The following is a 20,370-nucleotide window of genomic DNA, read 5'->3' as shown; positions in this document are numbered from 1 at the left end:
GAATGAATGAAAGCAGTTTATGCTTAGCTTTGGGTCTGACAGACAGAGGATCTGAAGGTCTGCGAATACGCCATGCTCTGCTGGCCCATGACTTTCCTTCCACCTTTTCTTCTTCATCTGGCTGACTCTTGCTTGTCACTGACCAGGTATCAGTTCCTTCCTGACCGGCTTCCTATTCTTCCTCTTCCACCTTCCTGCCCCCGCCTGACTTGTAGAATTTGGGTCTGAGGACCAATTACACTCAGCTCTATCACTGCTTTTGGACATGTCTGAGCATCATGAGGATGCAGACAATCCCCAGTTCATCTCTTTATCTCCAGCATCTCCCCAGGTCTGTCACCTTGCAGGTACTCAGTCAATCCTGGAGGGAGAGGGAGGAGGGAGGGAGAGGGAAAAGGACCCATCTTTTTTTCCCTGCTCACCACCCCCTTTTGAGGAACTGATTCATTTGCCAAGCATAAAAGCTAAATTTAGGTTTGTTTTTATAAGAATTTACATTCAGAATATCGTGGAGCTTTAACTTTTATTTTAGAATCTTGACACCCTTTCTTGGCAGGAAGTCTGGAAACCAGGCCAGTGACTGGCACAGCCATGGGAACCTAACACCTTAGAAGAAACACAACTCCCCCCGCCCCCCGCCCCACCTCACCAATCCTCCACCATACACCAAAGACATGGCTGAAGTTCTCAAAAATAATAACAAAGCCAAAAAGCTCAAAATAGGACTTGATGCAGAGCTTGCCAAGATAAGGGATTTCAGCGATTCCATGACGTTTGGGGTGAAAAACTGCTTGGGTGCCGGGCCCTTCTCTGGCTGCTGGGGCTTCAGGGCCCACTGTGGGAGCGATAGGGAGAAGTGGGGGGACTCACCGAGGATTCTTCAGCTTCGCACATCTCCTCGGGAGTCCTGGGGTCAGGGTGGATGATGAGCTGCTGTATGGAACCCTAGAGGAAAGCAGAGGGGTCAGAGGCCACGTTTACAGCACAAGCCCCACTGGGACACAGACCGTTTTTATACAGAGCAGAACCAGTGAAAGGACAGGAGTGAGAAGGGCTGCCCGAGGCCATGAAAAGAAAACCATGCCATCTCCAGGCCTGCTCTCATTAAAGGGCACTCTCCCTGGGACAATGTAAAATGAGCCCCACTAACCAGAGTGGTCCTTGGAGAGCTCAGTATTCAAAGTGCAGAATAACAGCAGCCTCCTAACAGGTCCCCAGGTCCCTAACTTGTCAGCAATGAACCCTAAAGTACACGCCTCTCCCACCAGCAAGTGTCTCTCCCCCATGGCTCAAAGCTTCCCAGCTGGAAGGACTTGTCCCCAGAGCAGCTGTCAGCCAGGCTCTCTGCCTCCACTCTGCCTCCCCTCCCTACCCCCAACAGCCCATTCTGCATATGTGGTGGTGGTGTTAGTCACTCAGTTGTGTCCAACTCTTTGTGACCCCATGGACTGTAGCCTGCCAGGCTCCTCTGTCCATGGAATTCTCCAGGCAAGAATACTAGAGTGGGTTGCCATTCCCTCTCCAGGGGATCTTCCCGAACCCGGGATTGAACTTGGGTCTCCTGCATTGTGGGCAGATTCTTTACCATCTGAGCTACCAGGGAAGCCCATCTCCAGGTGAGAGTTTCAGAACTGTTCATTGGATTCTACCTTCTTAAAATCCATATTCCACTGTAGTACAGATAAACCCAAACTCCAGCCCAGTCCTGTCTTGAGTCAATTGGGAAGGTATCAGTAAGAATCACTTTCACTCTTCACTTTCATGCACTGGAGAAGGACATGGCAACCCACTCCAGCGTTCTTGCCTGGAGAATCCCAGGGACGGCGGAGCCTGGTGGGCTGCCGTCTATGGGGTCGCACAGAGTCGGACACGACTGAAGCGACTTAGCAGCAGCAGCAGTAAGAATCAAAGTGAAAGTTGCTTAGTCTTGCCCGACTCTTTCCAAACCCATGGACTATACAGTCCATGGAATTCTCCAGGCCAGAGTACTGGAGTGGGTAGCCGTTCCCTCCTCCAAGGGATCCTCCCAACCCGGTAAGAATAGTGGTGACTAAATGAATGACTACAATAACTTGGGATTTGCTTTAGAATGGCTCATTCATAAAAATCCACTTTGACAGGAAAATCAGTCTTCTGATATTTTTTCAAGGCACATTGTCCCAAAGGAGAGAGAGCAACCACCTCACACTCTCTCATCTCAGCTCTTCCACCTTTGCAGAAATTAGATGCAGCTGTCACCTTTTTCCAAAGATAAAATCACTGAAAGATATTACAAACCTTACCTTTTTTATAAGGCCTAAAAACAGACAAAGTGCTTTCACACAGGCTAGCTCACATGATTCCACAACCCTATAGCCCAAGTTTTCTAATCCCCACTCACAGATAAGAAAACACAGAGGATCAGAGAATTCAGCTGCTGTTTAAAATCATCAGGCTACACTGAAAACTCAGGAATAGAATCTAAGTTCTGAGTCTCGAGACTAGCTTTCGTCCCACTAGCATGCATGCCTCTTTGAGGACAGAAGGATAAAATGATAATAAGAACAGAGCTTGTGTTTGCTGCAGTGTCCAGCAGCCTCCTCGTCTGCAACACTTGAACTCACGGTGAATCTCTCCAGCCCCGTAGCTCCTGCATTGCCCACAAAGATTCCCGCACTGGGCTCGAAGGTCAAGGCCTGGGAGGATCTCGGAAAGGGGACGCGGCCATGCTCCTCACAGTCCACGAGGAGGGTCACTTCCTCTCCCTGGATGACCACAGCAAAGTAGTTCCACTTGTGGGTCATCACGGGCACCAGGAAGGCGGCGGCCTCATGGGACACCTGGGAACTAGGCTCCGTGTAGTAGAGGATGACCCGCTGCTGGCCGTCCTCCACGCCTGAGAGCCGCAGGCCCAGGTAGATGACCTTCTGGAAGGCGTCCGTGACAGCAAAGAGCACACCGCCTCGGGGGCTGCTGGGCTTCACCCTCACGCTGATGGCGAAGTCCCTGAAGAAGGTGGATGGGATGAGGGTCCTGGCCGGGCGGCCGACGTTGGCACCAGGCCCAAAGCTGTAGGCTGGAAAGCCACCATAGCCAGCGACAAAGGACACAGAGGAGGGCAGCGGGACGCCGATGAGCTCCGTGAGGTCCAGGGGGCCCCGGGAAGCTGATTCTGCAGGGAGGGAGAGAAGAGGCCGTGCTTCACACATAGATTCCTCTCTGCTTGGAAATGAGGAAATATACTCTGGAAACGAGATTGGATCCTTCAAGAACCCCACTGCAGCGTCTTAATTACTGTTTGTCACACTTTTTTGACAATGACCCATAATAAGAAATATATTTGCATGGCCACCCAATATGCACGTTTAGACAAATATATATCTGTAACCCTGAAACAGATGTTTCATAAAACATAATTTACTTTTAATACTCACCAGGCACTATGATGTTTTCCTTTCCATTTAGCAATTCTTTGTCTGTTCTATTTTATTAAAAACATGCTGGAAACAACCTACTAAATTGATTTCATTACCCACGAACAAGTCATGATCAGCAGTTTGGAAAACATATAAGAATATTTCTAGAATATTTCTACAATGTTCCCCCACATCAACATAGGGATTTCCCCCCCTTTCTCTCTGTAAAAGTGGGCAGGTTTGTTGTGTTGTGTTTTGAGTGAGGTCTACTGTTCAAGTGCCTCAGGATGTGGGGGGAAAGCTGGGACAAAACGAAGTGGTCCCAGACCTTAGGACAACTGAAATTTGCATCATTGTCATGCATTGTCAACTCCCTTTTGTCATTGTCGTCATTATAACAGCATCAGCCACATTCCCTGATCTCTCATTTTTAGCAGGCTCTAAGCTCTTCATGTACATTAGTTCATTTACTCCTCACAACGCTATGAGGATAGCTACTATTATCCCATTCTGTTCCTGAGAGAACTTGTGTGTGTGTGTTCAGTTGCTCAGTTGTGCCCCACTGCAACCCCACGGACGGCAGCCCACCAGGCTCCCCTGTCCATGGCATCCTCCAGGCAAGAACACTGGAGTGGGTTGCCATTTCCTCCTCCAGGGCATCTTCTGAACCCAGGGATTGAAACCGCATCACCTGGATTGGTAGGTGGATTCTTTACCACTAGCGCCACCTGGGAAGCCCCAGAGAGAACTTAGAGAAGGTAAAAAATTTGCCCAAAGTAAGCCCATCAGAGGTCCAAAGCTAGAGCATCTGACTAAAGAGGCTCTTAACCACCACCCCTTGCCGGGAGAAATATAGGGCTCCATTGTGGTGGCCTGGAGAGGACTTAGGCTCATGAGACTTGAGCCACCCAACCACTATTCCCTGGGAGAAGGCTGCAGCCTGGCTTGCAGTGACCTGCACCCACATGCACCTAAAGCGAGGAGATAAGAATGCAGGTCCCAGGGAGAGGCGGACAGGAACCCTGCAGATGGACAACAGACACAAACTGGATTTTGAAAAAGCAATGTTTGAAAAAAGGAATGTAAGATTGTCATTTTATTTAATCTGGTTAGATTGATTACACGTTGAGATGGTAATTTGGGGAAACTCTGGGCTACATAAAATATATAATGAACATTTTTAAGACAAGAATAACATGAGGAATAGGCATGGGCCCAGCACCCCACTTAAGAAAGGAAATATCAACTCAGCCGAAGCTCTCAGGAGCTCTCTGATCCTGTCCCCCTGCCCATTCCCCAGAGGCAGCCACGCTAGGGGTCTGGTGTTTATCATCCCCATGCATGCCTTTGTGTGTTTACTACATGAGTATGTCTCTAACAGAACGCAGCACTGCAGTGCCTGTCTCCTAACCTCATATAAGTGTTGGCAGGCTGCATGTATTCTGGACCTTTTTTTCCCCACTCAACATTGTATTTTTATGATTTATCCCTGTTGAGTGTGGCTCCAAGTCTCATGTTTTCATAGCAGTATCCTATGTATAAATAAGTCGCTGCGGATTACGTCATCTTTCTGCTGATGGAAAGTGAGGTTTCCCATCAGTGTTACAACCACTGCTGCTACGGACTTTCTGATTCACACCTCCTTGTGCCTGCCTGTGCGAATGAGTCCACCACTTGGGGCGGAGTTATTCAGTGATATGGACATTTGCCCCTGTAACTTCACTGAGTACGGCTAAATCGCTCTCTTAAGCAACTGTGCCATTTTAGAAAAACCTGATCTGTAACCAACAAATAACATTGTATAAGTTTAAGGTGAACAAAGTGTTGATCTGATACCCTTGTATATTGCAATATGATTACCACTCTAGCATTAGTTAATGCCCGCATCACATGCTATCATTATCATTTCTTTTTGATGCAGTTATTATCTTAATTATCATTAAGATGCAACTGTGCTATTTTACATACCCACCAGAAGCATGTTCCTGCCAACATTTAGGAGAGGTACAGAGGTGAGATTTGGGGAGCAGTCCATGGGGCTTTTCAACTACAGCGATGATGTTATTTCTTAAACTAGGTGATATTCGGAAGTATTCCTTGTAGTATTCTTTGTTAAAAACTGTCATGGCAAATATTGCACACTAAAGAAAGTGATTATTGCATCTTCAGCAAAAGGGCAAGTCTGGTCACACTGAGGCCGTGATGAGACGGCTTCTCTGGTCATCTGTGCTCTCAGGGTCCCCAGCGGCCTGGGCACCTGGCTGGACAGCCCTCTCGGTCTAGACCCGGCAGCACTCTGACTCCCCAGCATGCCTGATGATGTCCCTCCAGTGCCCCAGGCCATCGCAGGTCCTCTCCCCTCTATGTCAAATGTTCTTCCCTCCGCCACCTCATCCCACTGGCCATTTTTACCAGAATAACTCCTCATTCTCCCTCCCCCCGGAAATCCCTTGTTTCACCTCCTGACCTACATCCTCCTCCTTCAAAACACACTAGGGTCCCCCACTTTCACCCCTGTACACTGCAGGTCACTGTTGGGTCACTTGTCTCTCTCTCCATCGGACCACACCATTCATCTCTACGTTCCTGCATCCAGCTCAGTGCTGAGGAACGAATGAATGAAAAAAAATGAACAAATAAATGAAATTCAACCTCTTCAGTCTACAGAAAGAAGGCAAAACTGAGGTTAAAAGAGGGAAGGGGTTTGGCAATTATAAACAGATCTGATTCTCAATCCAGTGCTTTTTCTGTCCAGTTTGCAATTTGCATTAAAACATAAAGTAAAGTATAGCAAACCCGAGAAGGCAAAAATGAGATTCACAAATTTGGTTAAATTTAATGACACACAAATTTTTTAAGTTCTGCATAGCAAAAATAAATTCCCACAGTGTCAAGTAAAATCCCAACCTTGACAAAAATATTTGCTGCGTATATCACAGACAACAAACAAATTACCTTAATACACAAAACAAATGAATAAGCAGGAGGTCAATAATCCAAAGATATTGGGAAAGATTGAAGAAGGAAGAAGGAGACAACAGAGAATGAGACCGTTGAATAGCATCACTGACTCAACGGACATGAGTTTGAGCAAGCTCCAGGAGATGGTGAAGGACAGGGAAACCGGGTGTGCTGCAGTCCATGGGGTCGCAGAGTGGGACATGACTGAGAGACCGAAAAACAACAAAATAATCCAAAAGGAAAAATGGGCAAAGAATAGGAAATGCTTTCCACAGTAAAAGAAAAAAAAATGGCTATTAAACATATGAACAGACACTTAGCCTCATTCAGAACAAGAAAGATACAAGGCAAGATTATGAAGAGACAGCATTTTCCCGATCAGACTGGCAAAGATCAAAATGTTGGATAACATTCTGTTTAGCAAGGGTTTGGGGGAACAGGCCATTGCATGCACTGCCGGTAGAAGCGTAAAGTGGATAACATCTGTGGGAGGAGCACTTTCACTATATTTATCAAAATTAAAAGTGCATATGTACTCTTTGACGCAGTGGTTATACTTCTATGAATTTTTAAAACAGATAAAGTTACATATGTGACATGTAAAGAACTTAAAAGAATATGCATTGCAGCACTGTTTAAAATGTATCTGAACATATCTAAACCATTCCATCTTGGAATTCTCGGGGAATGGTTAAATAAACACTAACTTTTGTTATAGTCACACAATGCAATCCAATGCAGCCTTTATTTATTTTTTAAAAATGTTTATTTATTTGGCTCCCTCAGGTTTTAGTTGATCATGCTTAGTTGTGCTGTACCATGTGGGATCTTGGTTCCCTAATTAGGGGCTAAACCCACAGTCCCTGCACTGCAAGGCAGATTCTTAACCACTGGACCACCAGGGAAGTCCGCTTGTGAAGCCTTTAAAAAGGTGTGATTCCTTAGGTATTAATATGAAACAGGAAGAGCTGACTCACTGGAAAAGACCCTGATGCTGGGAGAGATTGAGGGCAGGAGGAGAAGGGGGCGACAGAAGATGCCATCATCGACTCAACGGACATGAATCTGAGCAAACTCCGGGAAACAGTGAGCGACAGGGAAGCCTGGGAAGCTGCAGCCCACGGGGTCACAAACGGTCGGGCACAACTGAGCAACTGAACAACAACAACAACAAGATGTATTAACTAGAAACAAACAGAAAAACAAGGTGCAGAATAGAACTGCTATCCATTCAGGTCAGTTCAGTTCAGTCGCTCAGTCATGTCCGACTCTTTGCGACCCCATGAATCGCAGCACACCAGGTCTCCCCGTCCATCACCAACTCCCAGAGTTTACTCAAACTCATGTCCATCGAGTCAGTGATGCCATCCAGCCATCTCATCCTCTGTCGTCCCCTTCTCCTCCTGCCCCCAATCCCTCCCAGCATCAAAGTCTTTTCCAATGAGTCAACTGTTTGCATGAGGTGGCCAAAGTACTGGAGTTTCAGCTTTAGCATCATTCCTTCCAAAGAAATCCCAGGGCTGATCTCCTTCAGAATGGACTGGTTGGATCTCCTTGCAGTCCAAGGGACTCTCAAGAGTCTTCTCAAACACCACAGTTCAAAAGCATCAATTCTTCGGCGCTCAGCTTTCTTCACAGTCTAACTCTCACATCCATACGTGACCACAGGAAAAACCATAGCTTTGACTAGACAGACCTTCATTGGCAAAGTAATGTCTCTGCTTTTCAATATGCTATCTAGGTTGGTCATAACTTTCCTTCCAAGGAGTAAGTGTCTCTTAATTTCATGGCTGCAGTCACCATCTGCAGTGATTTTGGAGCCCAAAAAAATAAAGCCTGACACTGTTTCCACTGTTTCCCCATCTATTTCCCATGAAGTGATAGGACCGGATGCCATGCTATCCATTGGAAGTCCATATATGAATACATATTAAATATATAAAATATATATTAGAATATTTCTAGAAAGATACACAAGAAGCTGAGGCCAGAGACTCTCCAGGGAAGGAAGCTAGTGGCTGGGTGACAACAGACTTTCTTCTCTCTGGATACTCTTTGGTGCTTTTTGAATTTTACCTCAAATACATGATGTGAAAAATAGACATTTACATATTTTTAAAGGTATTAACTCTCTACATCCTCTTTTAGAAAGTACAAAATCTTTACGTTTTTCTTCACTCAAAGATAGCCCATTTCTGTATAGAAAGGGGGAAAGAGTGAAAAGAAATGAAATAGAAATAAAAGCAAGCACCCCACTTAGATTTCTTTTCTCCCCTCCACAGTTTAAAGATAAAAACCAAATAAAAGCATGAGTACCCTGCTGATAGCTTTCTGTCTTCTCCATCTGATCCAGTGAAAGCTTTTCCTCCAGCTCGTCCCCTCTCCTACCGAGGACAGGAGAGGAAGCCCCTTTCCGGTGGGATGCTGCAAGCGTGCAGAATGTGCGGTTCTACAGTGGGTATGTGACTCAGGCCTCTCATCCAGAGGTTTGTTTCTAAGCAGTGTTCCGAGGGCTCAAGGAACAGGTTGGGGCTCAGGGACTCCAGGACAGGGGTGGAGAGGTTTCTACCCAGAAGCCTGCTTAAACCAGCCCAGTGCTGCCATGTAAAGCAGTAAAGCCCAGGCTTCCACATGGCCATTTTGGGAATTAGCTTCAGGAGGATTCTGCTTCAGGAAAAAAAAAAAAAAAAACAACACACCCATCTAGCCAACCTCCTTATTTTATAGACAGGGAAATAATGGTCAAGGAGAGAGTTTCATGACCAGGACACACATCCAGGAAGTAACAGGTGGAGCAGTGAAGCAAGAATGGGCAGAGGGGAGATGTGATTCTGCCTTGGGGTGACTTGGAGTGGCAGGTGACCCGCAACTGGTGCCCCTCCATGACGCCTGTGCTGCCCTAGCCACGCTAGGCACAGGCCACTGGTGGGCCAGCTCGAGAGTGGACGGAAGAGGCAGCCTGTAGAGAACTGCCTTGGCGCTGGACAGAGTTGGGTTCAGATCCAGGCTATGCCAGTTACCAAGTGGGCAGCTTTTGGGCAGATAACTTACTGGTGATGTAGGAATGTCCCACCCATCTCATACATGGGGACAAAATGAGATAATGGAGGAAAAGTACAAGTGCTCAACAAATAGTAGAAACCGGTCTTCCGCTTGATCCAAAGGTGTAAGCTTAGTAAAAACCAAAGTCTGCAAAGAGATCTTTTCCTAATCCTACCTGCCCCCTGCTGCCCAGACCTCAGCTATGAGGGAGAGCCAGCGTGCAAGCAGCAGGCTGTAGGCCTTGCTTCCACTGGGTCAGCCACAGGGGGAGCCAAGCCACAGCCTAAATGAAGTCCAAGTCAGCCCCTGCTGTGCTCTCAGCAACCACCCCCTCCCTCCACACACACTGTCCCACAGCATGCTGTGGTACGGCAGGGAGTGACCCCTGGCCTGGAGTGACCCATGCTCAGGGCTGCGCCTGGGCCCACTGGCTCACTTCCCCTTGGCCTCTGGCAGGAGGGCCACCTGCTCAGGCAGCCACCAGGGAGGGGAGAGAAGCCAGGAAGCCAAGACAAACAGGCCCAGCAGCTAGGTCCATAGGCTTGTCCTGGGATGGCTCTCTGCTGGGTGGGAAGCGGGGGGATGGAGATCACAGCTGGTGGGAGGATGTTCCACCATCCTTGAGGGGCAAGACTGGAGGGGGTGGTGCTAATAGGGGACTGATCACAGAACTCTCTAGCCTCAGGAAGCTTGGGGCCTTTTGTGGGAGGGTGCCACACTTCTCCACAGATAACTGCCTATCTCAGAGGACATCTGACCTCAGTCTTAATCTTACTTCATTAATGCATAGGGATAGCTTCATTTCTGGGCTTCCCAGGTGGCACTAGTGGTAAAGAACTCACCTGCCAGTGCAGGAGATGCGGGAGATGTGGGTTCGATCCCTGGGTCGGGAAGATCCCCTAGAGGAGGGCATGGCAACCCACTCCAGTATGCTTGCCTGGAGAATCCCATGGAAAGAGGAGCCTAGTGAGCAATGGTCCATAGGGTTGCAAAGAGTCAGATACGACTCAAGCGACTTGGCACACACACTCGCAGCTTCGTTTCAATGGGGTTTTTTCAACCCACTTTTCCATTCGTGAATTTGATAACATTTGTGAAACCCCCACATCATGCCTTGTGTGCCCCTGGGGATGTGGAACTGAAACCAGCATGCAGGCTCTCAAGGAGTTCCTGATCTAGATGTCTCTGTTAGCAGAGACAAACTCCAGAGCCTTCAATGGCTCCCCAGCACCCTCAGAATCAAGTCAAAATTCCACTCAAGACACCTTGATCCATCTCTTCATTCTCCCCCTTTTTCTGTTCTTGCCTTTGCTCACTCTGTCCCTTCTATTGGTAACACCTTCCCCTATTTTCTCACAGCTGAATCTTTCTAAGCTCACTCAGCTGCACCCCAAGACCCCGGAGCTTCACTTCTACACTATACACAGAGCCACAGGCACGATTCCCCAATTCAAATAGCCACACGAGAGCTTGGCAGAGAGCAGGCACTCAGAGCTGTGGCCTGAGGAAGGGGACAGACAGGTACAACTGGGCCTCACTCTTCTCAAGTCTTTGGTGTGGGCACCGGAGTACAGCTTTGCAGCAGCCCCTCCCGAGGGCACAGGGAAGAGGAATCAGATGGCTTTAGAGGCGGACTGGGCAGAGGAAAATCTGAACAGTCACCACGTGGTGCAACTTTCCTCCCAGGGGTCCAAAGCTAGCTTCCATGGAAACTGGGACAGAATTCTAGTGATGAAGAAACAAACAGGGCAGGGTTCAGGCTTTCCACAGAGATGACAGTGACCAGAGGCCAGAGGAGGTGAAGAACTGGAACCCTTCCTTCTCCGCCTCTCCAGGATAGCTAACACCTCTCTTCCCCAAGCAGACCTCAGTTTCTCCTTCTGTGTAATGGGCAATCAGCCTTTCCATCTGTGGGGTCCTGAAGCAGTGCCTGGGGTTAGCCTGGGCTAAGGAACTTTGCCTCCGTAGGGAACTGCATCTGGCTTTACAAAGCTCCATCTTCATCTCACAGATGAGTATCTGGGACCTGAGCCCAGTGCTCGTGCTTGTCAGCCACAAGGGACTGGGGAGCATTCCTCTGGCTCTAGGTCAAAGAGGGCTGCAGAGAGCCAGACAGGGAGGATGAGGACACTTCGGGAACGCGCGCGGCAGCGGCCCCTGGTGGCCAGACAAAGAACTGCACCCATGAAACGCAAGAAAGGCTTCCTGGGCTGTAGCTGAGAGGGACACTGTCTGCGCCTAGGGAAACTGGGAGAATGCGGCCCCAACAACAGACTCAGGAGAGCAGGCCTGAGGTCAGCGGGGAACTGTGGACAAGCCAGGACTAGAACCCAGGTGCCTCTGCCCCTTTCCTACCCCGGCTGTCTGAGAAGGCAAAGGTGTTCCCCTCCCTACATCCCATTTCCACCTGCAGCTGTGAAGACTACAGAACACTTCAGTCAGCTTAAACAGCAACTCACTGACTCCTCCCGCTCCCACTGGGGCAGGCACGGGGTCCAGATGACCCTGGGTTTCTGGAGCCAGCAGGCTAAGTATGCATAGTTAAAGTGCGCGTGACTGCCCTGGAGGCCCCAGCAGGGCATCTCTCTCCTGGATTTCCCTGCACTCAGAGGGGAGATCCCCAATGCCTCCTATGCTGCCTGCTGCGAGTTCACCAAGCCACAGACTTGATGCAGAAAATGTGCAGCTCACCATCTGGAGAAGGAGCTTCCTCCACCACATCCCCTTCTCACAACGAAAGTCCATCCGGTTACTGCTTGCATATGTCCACTGTCCAGGAGCTCATCCCCCACTCCAGGGCAACCACGGCCACTGCTGGGCAAATCGAAGTCAGTAAGCTGAGGCATGTCCCCCTGTAGCTTCCAGTAAGCTGAGGCATGTCCCCCTGTGGCCCCCACCCGCCTGGCTGGGCCTAACTCTGCCCTCTGGACCACACACGAGTCAGCCTGGACTTCCACACCATGGCCTCTTGGACATTATACAGGGTGGGACCCTGGCCTGTGAGACACTCTTGCCACCAGCCCAATGTGGCGGTCTCCTTTCTCTCTGAGCCTCAGGTTCCTCATCTGTGAAATGAAAGGCTTGCATCAGATGGCTTCCAAAGGCCCTTGCCAGGTCTGAATGTCTCCAATTTTGCATCCTCCTCTCCCATCTGTTTTCCAGTTTCTCTAACCACTCTTAACTGCCGGTTCCTTCAGCCTACAGCCTTCGGGCCTGGAAGGAATGACTCCAAAAGGGACCAGCACAAATCCAGCCCTCCCCTCACAGATGTCCTTGCTTTTGGGCAGTGCAACCTGGCCAGAGGCGGTGAGCACTGTGCCCAGGAAAATGTCATGGCTCTGCCTGGGAGGAAACATCACCCCACCCAGCCTGGAGGCCCCGAGGCACCTAGCTCTACCTGACTCCCTTCCCAAGGAAAACGAGTGCAACAGAATTCCTGCTGCAGGGGCTCTATCTGCACCCAGCAAAGATTCAAGAGGTTCTTAGAAAAACCTACCACCCAATGCGTTTCTTAGAAAAAAGAAGTGTTTCCCTGCCAGGGAAAAAAATCCTGGATCAACTTAGAAGGGAGACCTGGGCTTGCCAACAATCAAAGACCTCATTTTTCTGAATTACAGAAGAGCATTTTTCTACATGTAAACTTAGAACGCCTCTTTCCCTTTTCCGGTTTTCATATATAGTGCAAGAATTTTCCTGCTCAATGAAGTTACTGTATGAGCTTTCCTTTCTCTCGCACGCGCTCCGTCTCTTTCTTTCAGGCCTGACCTCAACTGAGAAAAGGATGGTTTTGAAGGGGCCCGGAGGTGGTCAGAGACCTAGCTGGGTGTGGGCTCTGCAGCCTGGCTGCCCTGCCTGGCAGCTGGAAGGAGCTGGGTCCAGCTGGCAGCCCCAGCAGGAATAAGTCTGTACCCAGCAGCATCCCCTGTGGTTTCTGAAGCATCCTCTCATCTGTTCCCTCTGCCAGAAGGGAGGCAAGATGGGGGTCATTCTCCCATTTGGCAAAGGAAGGAATCAAGCCCCAAAGAGGGGAAGTAATTCACCTGAAGCCGCAGTGCAGAAGCCAAGCTATTATAGTCCACTGCCTCCTGGCTTCCTCCAGGGCCTTCCATCCGTGTCCCCACAGTCCCTGACCATACCTCCACCTCAACACACTCCTCTCTGCATTCTGGTGGTTAGTTCCCTTCCTTCCCTGATATGCATAGACATGGGCTCCTGGGCATGGACCATGCAGACCCATCTCTTGGTCCCCAGTACCAGCACAGTCCGGCAAGGGTGACCCATAAAGGGATGAAAAGAAACAATAAGATCTGTGGCTAAGATTTATTGTGGGCGTGCTGCATGACAGGCACTATTCAAAGAGCTTTCCATCATTTCTTCACCCTTGTTTCTTTATGAAGTAGATAATATTATTAACCTCATTTTACAAGACAGAAAACTGAGGCTTGGAAAAGTCAATTACTGCCCCCAAGGCCATGAAAATAATGAGCAACTGGAGTCAGGATTCAAATCTGACTATGTAGTATGATGTGGTATGAAGGTCCCAGCCCTAACCACTCATCAGAGTCACCCAAGGAGCTTCTGAAAAGACAGAGATCTGCTCTTCCTGCCTGGCCATATCAAATCAGAGTCTTCCAGAGTCTGGCCTGGGTGAGTCTAATGCCCTCGCCTGGTTGGCAGACACTGGTGAGGGTTAACCACCTGGGCTTTGGGAGCAGAACAACCTGAGTGTGAGCCCTAGGTCCACCACTAACTGGGGTGGGCAAGCCAATTGGCTTCTCTGAGCTGTAGACTAATCCGTAGAACAGGACAACAATAGAAGAGACTGGAGAGAATGGACAACCCGACAAGGGCCGGGCTCAGCACAGGGCTCAGCGCATCAGGAGCACTCAGGACCCAGCGGACAGACCGACTCTGGGCCAGGTACCCTTGTGGTCTCTGCAGTTCCCCTCACAGCCATCCCCCAGCTGTTAGCCACTACAGAATAAATAATAGAATTGGATAAGCAGGCCCAGAGACCAGGGAACTGACAAGTGGCTCCAGTGTAAGAGCCACACTTGAGCCCCAGGAAGCAGGCAGTGTGTCTTGCTCTCCTGCTGCAGCGAGGGCCTTCAGGCCCCTTCCCCATGGCCTTCCCTGAACCTGGGTTCAAAGCCACCGCAGGGACCACATGCACCAAGTGGTACAGCAAAGGCTGGCAGGTGTGGGCAGGCATGAGGGCCATGGGCATCGGGGAAGAGTCTTGCAGTAACTCTCTCAGTTTATGGCCCGTCCTTTTCCATTTGGGGAACAAAGCCTCTTTGAGTGTGATGGAGGCCTGGGCTCCCGAGGATGACATCAGCTGTGGTGAGTCATCACTCCAGGCAGCAGCTCTGGAAGACTCGGCCCCTAGCTCTGCAAGGAAAACTCACTGGCCTGGAGGAGAAGGGGCCTGCCCGGGGCACACGAGGGGGACTGGAGAGGAATAAGTGGTGACCTGCTGGGCAATTTCAGGAGCTCCTGACAATGCCTGGCTCGGCACTGCAAGGGGACACAAAACCAAGGCTGGCAAGGTGGCGGGGTCAGGACAGATGTGTGGACCAGATGGTTCCTAACTGTCCCCTGGGGTCAGGGGAGGCAGGAGTGCAGGGCAGGATGTGGAGGAGGCCACCAGCAGGAGAGGGGAGGCTAAGGAGGGGGCCTGCCCCCAGCCCCCTAACACATGCGGACAGTCATACATGCATCCCACACACTCATACAGATTCACACTCGAAAACCACACGCATACACACACTCTCACCTATTCACAACAGTTCCATGAACACACTCACACCCCACTACAGTTACCCATACACACACATTCACACAGACACATACCTTCACCTGCATTCATCCCATGCTCAAGCACCCTGATGCCTTCACACACTCACACACATATCCACCTGCAAATTGTTCATGGAGACTCTCACACATGCTCACTCACCTCTCCTGATCCACCCACTCACACCAAAGCAACTCAGATCTAATTTGCTTAATATGCTGTTGTTTAGTCACTAAGTCATGGCCAACTCTTTGCAACCCCATGGACTATAGACCACCAGGCCCCTCTCTCCATGGAATTTTCCAGGCAAGAATAATGGAGTGGGTTGCCATTTCCTACTCCAGGGGATCTTCCTGACCCAGGGATAAAACTCGCACCTCCTGCGGCTCCTACACTACAGGCAGATTCTTTACCACACCCCTAGGGGTTGCATGGCAGGGAAGTTCTTGCTTAATTCATTGGGTTCCGATTATGGTCTCATTTGGAAAGAATTTTGCAGCTAAAAACTAACCCCCCAATACAGAGCCTCCCAATAGAAACCTATATAATGTTGAAGTGAGGGCACTGTAGGGGCAGGTATTCACCAGGGGACCCACAGCAAGTCTGCAGCCCACTCTCTCTTCTCCAGTTGCCTCTGTAAAGGGCTGGAGATCTTTGCTCTTCCCACACACAGGGTTTCTGTTTCTCCGATGTGGGCACATTTTCCAGATTCTCCCCCTTGTCGGTAAAACTTTCTTTTTAGAATATTAGGTTTGGACCATGTCTTCATACAGCATTGAACCCAATTAATTAATGCTCTCAGAATCAGTGCTAGAAACAGCTGAGCAAGAAGTATGCACTGCAGGTGATACGGGCACCGGGTAGAGCCTGGCACAGGTAGGACCCCAATAAATGTTAATTTCATGACTGTATGAGGGACGTATAATGACGGACCGTGTGTGCTGAGGCTTTACTGTGTCTTGGGTGTCATGCACTTTAGCTGCAGAGCAGTGGTTCTCAACCCTGGCTGCACAGAATCACTGGGGAGACTTTTTGAAAATGCTGATGCCAGCAGCCCATCCCCAGAGATGCTGATTCAGTTGGTCCAGGGGGGGCCTGGGTGCCAGCACCCCAATTGATGCTGATTCACAGCCCCCCCCACCCAGTTCAATACAACAACTCCACTCTTACTGCTCTCAGCCAACAGATGAGGTGACAGAGGCACACTGAAGCTCCATAACTCACCCAAGGGCACACAGTTACCAGGGCTCAGAACCAGCGATTCTAAACCCCCATCTGCCTGGAGCAGGGAGCTGAATCTCCCTCTGCTGCCCAGGAATGTCACTTCAGGCCAAGGTGGCCCACTCCAGGGAGCACACCCTGGCCATCCCAGCCCTCAGGGACCTTGGGCCCATCTGCCTCTCATTCCCACTGCCCTGCTGCCCTGCCCCACCGCTCTGAGCATCAACACCCAGCACCAGAGAGAGACAGTCTCTCACGAGTTTCATCTCCTGAGCAGATCTGGGGAGGGACCTGGAGAGCCACTTCTCCCATCTTGGCTGCTCCGACTTATCTTTCAAACTGGAAAAGAACCTCCAAGCAGCACAGCATTGGGGAGAGAGTCTCAGCCAGCTCTGGCTTCAAGTCCCAGTTCATCATTTAAAAGCTATGCATCTTCGGACATGGCACTTCATCTCTCTGAGCCTTGGAGTCTATACCCATAACACAGGAGTAATGCCACCTGCTTCAGCAGAGAGTTTTGAGAAATAGACATAAAATACTAAGCAGAGGGCCTAGCAAAGCATACGTTTTACACAGCACAGTGGGTGTTGTTACTGCAGTCGTTGTCAATGATATTAGGCTTCTTTTCTCCCCGCTGAACTATTGTCTATAATTGCCAGGAAAGGTAGGTTTGTGCAATTTTCCCTCTGGGTCTCAGTTTTCTCACTTGCAATATGGGGTGATATGATCTCCTTCAGCTTAGTTGCAGTGAGGGTCAAGTGTGGGTCTGCATGTGGAAATGCTTTAAGTGTACCCTGCTCGGGTATGAGGAACAACTAGAATGGACAGAGGACTCTAAACTGGTGTCTGGGGGAGCAGAGTGCTATTTTTCTCAGATCAGTGAAATTTGAACATGCTGAAATGCTATACTGTGGCCAGTGTAACTTCAAAAACAGAATTTCCTGCCCCAGCCTGGATATGGCTTGAATAAAATGGGGCTGACCAAGGGGAGCTGGAACTTAGAAATTGCTATAACATTCCCACTCCATCCCCTCCTGACCCCAAGGCAGGCTAACTGCAGCAGTTGGAAGAAACAGTAACTAAATAATGATAATCATAGCCCATGTTCACTGTAGAGGACCTAAATGATGGCCTCTAAAATGATAGGTACCTGGAAACTGTGAATGTGGCTTTATTTGGAATAAAGGTCTTTTGAAGATATACTTAAGGATCCCAAGATGAAGAGATGATCCTAGATTACCTGAGTGGACCTTAAATCCAATAACCCATGTCCTTATAAGACAAAGGGGAGATCTGACAGAGAGAAGACAGAGGCAGAGACCGGAGTGATACAGTGATGCAGTCAAGGATTGTGGACAGCCCTCATAGCTGGAAGAGGCAAAGAAATATTCTCCAGAGCCTCCACAGGCAGTGCAGCCCTGCTGATACCTTGATTTTGGACTTCTTGCCTCTAGAATTTTACCAGTTTGTGGTAGTTTGTTACAACGGACAAGGAACCTAAAGCATTCATTGACTACTTACTGTATGCCAAGTATCCTAAAGGAAATCAGTCCTGAATATTCACTGGGAGGACTGATGCTGAAGCTGAAACTCCAATACTTTGGCCATCTGAGGCAAAGAACTGACTCATTAGAAAAGACCCTGATGCTGGGAAAGATTGAAGGCAGGAGGGACGACAAAGGATGAGATGGTTGGATGGCATTACTGATTCGATGGACATGGGTTTGAGTAAGCTCTGGGAGTTGCTAATGGACAGGGAAGCCTGGCATGCTGCCGTCCATGGGGTCGCAAAGAGTCGGACACGACTGAGCGACTGAACTGAACTGTATGCCCAGTCTTATTCTGAGTGCAGTGCCTGGACTGAGTCAGTGAGGAAGGTGTTTCTACCTGTATATTCTCCATGAATAGACCGAGATGCAGAGGGAGGAGGTCACAGAGCTAGTAAGTGGCAGAGATAAGACGAGGACCCAGCCTGGGTCCATGTTCCATAGATCACCTGCTTAACCACAACGATGATTCTCAAAGTGTGGTTCCTGGACCAGCAGGATCAGCCTCACCTGGGAACTTACTAGAGATTCAAATGCTCTGGCTCTTCTCCAGACCTGCTGAATCAGACCTTGTGCAGGGAAGAGGGCAGCAGCAACCTGTGTTTTACCCAGCCCCGCAGGTAATGATGCACACTCAAGTTTGAGACCCACTGCCCTACACTGTGCTGCTGAGCAGCAGCTGGAGAAGCCTAAGACCTGCACGGAGGCCAGCAGTGGGGGAATCACGGAGTAGGAGACACGAGCAGGCAGCCAGCAGCAGAGAAGTCCACTGTAGGGGCGGAGACCCAGGCACAGGGCTAGGCAGGGCTGCAGCTGAGACGGGGCTTCCCTCGGATCACAGCACAGCCACAGCGAATGGGCTGCTTCCCAGGCAGGCTGATGGGAGGCTGAGTCCCCTGAGTGACTAGATCCCACTAACAGGGAGAGGCAGCCAAGTGAACCTAGCTGTGGGAAGGAGGCTGGTGGTCTGAGGATGCAGAGAGGCTTGGGAGGTCAGCCCAGGGGAACTGGGCATGTCGGCAAGGGTTCTGCAGCCAAGAGGAAGCTTGTGACTCCAAGGGGGCTGCTCCCCCAGAGAAAGCCTGTCCCAAGCAGGAGGAGCCCACGCCTTCCAGGAGGGGTAGTAACAGCTATTTCCCTTGCCTCCCCATTGTCCCCTTGCCCTGCCCGGGCCTTAAGGGGCCTGAAGACTCCGGGAACTCCCCTCCAGCCACTCGGGAAGCCGGGCCTCAGAGCTGACTTTTTCTAAACGCCTACAAATGAATCACCCAATCTTGTCAAGAAACCCTCCCTTGGTAAATTTCCCAGGAAGGTCCAATTCCTCAATACTCTGTTATTATCTGTTTATTTGCCTATGTTTCCCACCAGTCTGTGAGCCCTTGGGCGAGCAGGCATCATCTGTTTCATGTTTATATCTCCCAACTTCACCCCTACGCTTCAAGCACAGGGCTTGCTTGAGTTAGGCAAGAATGAGCATTGATGGAGGAATGAATGAATGACTAGTGCACATGTAAGTGAATAAACGAGCTTAACGGATTCTGGACCAGAGTGACCATATATCTGTCTTGCCATATCACATGTATTTTCATCAATAGATAAAATCAATAGTCTTTGTCATCAATTATGAAGAACTCTAATGAACACCAGCTGTTGTCGCAGCCATCCCACCAGCACCATTTAGCTCAATATGCCCTTAATAGTCTAGCTCTCAGCTGATCCCACTGTTGAAGGACAACGTAATCTTAATAGCCACACAGAGGCCTGATGTTAACTTTTCTAGTGCTGCGATTTTCCATCCTTTTGGCTGACCCTTAAGCAGGAGGGCACAGAATGACCAGTCTTCTGAAAAACGCCTGCCTTGGCTCTCACCCACCGACTGAGCTGGGAGTGCCGCTCTAAAGCACACTGGCCTCTTAGATTTCAGACTGAATTCCAGCTGCCTCCACCTCCTCTCTCTCTGAAACAAGCGTCTGGGTAGGGACTGTGAACCACATATGCTTCCCCTTCTCGTTACATACCGTTACATACCGTAAGGTTCTTGAGGTTTGGCTGGAGACCTCAGGGAGGCTGCTCCTTGCCTATCTGGGGGCTAGGGCATGAGCTGGGGCCACTGGGCAAGATGGGATGGGACAGGCCAGCCCTCGTGGTCCTGGAAGAAGGGTAAGACTCCTGCTCCTCGCTGCCATGTCCTACCCTCCCCCAACCCCAGCCTCTTGATGTAAGGTACTGAGGTGGGAGGGGCATCACTGGGATGGTAGGAGCTTGAAAGAGTAATTCTGGAGCTTTCTAAGTCTCTAAGTGAGGCATGTCCTTAGGTATTTGAGTTCTTTTCCCATGGTAGATACCACATGGTCCATGAAATCTCCTACAGAGTTGCTAACCACAAGCAATTTAGTCGTAATTTACA

General features: G+C 49.6%; 1 protein-coding gene across 4 annotated transcripts in view; it reads right to left on the bottom strand.

Annotated features, from left to right (window-relative positions):
- Positions 1-20,370, bottom strand: part of COL15A1 (collagen type XV alpha 1 chain) — a 102,240-nt gene that overhangs the window by 65,246 nt on the left and 16,624 nt on the right. For all 4 annotated transcript variants that reach the window (XM_018052229.1, XM_018052230.1, XM_018052231.1 and 1 more), the window contains exons 4-5: positions 2,604-3,151; positions 871-945 (exon numbers count right to left, since the gene is read on the bottom strand). In XM_018052229.1, the coding sequence (XP_017907718.1) occupies positions 871-945; positions 2,604-3,151 (623 nt within the window). The remainder of the gene's footprint in view (positions 1-870; positions 946-2,603; positions 3,152-20,370) is intronic.

Source organism: Capra hircus, chromosome 8 (assembly GCF_001704415.2).
Source record: "Capra hircus breed San Clemente chromosome 8, ASM170441v1, whole genome shotgun sequence".
Classification (NCBI taxonomy): domain Eukaryota; kingdom Metazoa; phylum Chordata; class Mammalia; order Artiodactyla; family Bovidae; genus Capra; species Capra hircus.
Note: the sequence above shows the minus strand (reverse complement) of the source record. Positions and strands in the feature narration are given on the sequence as shown.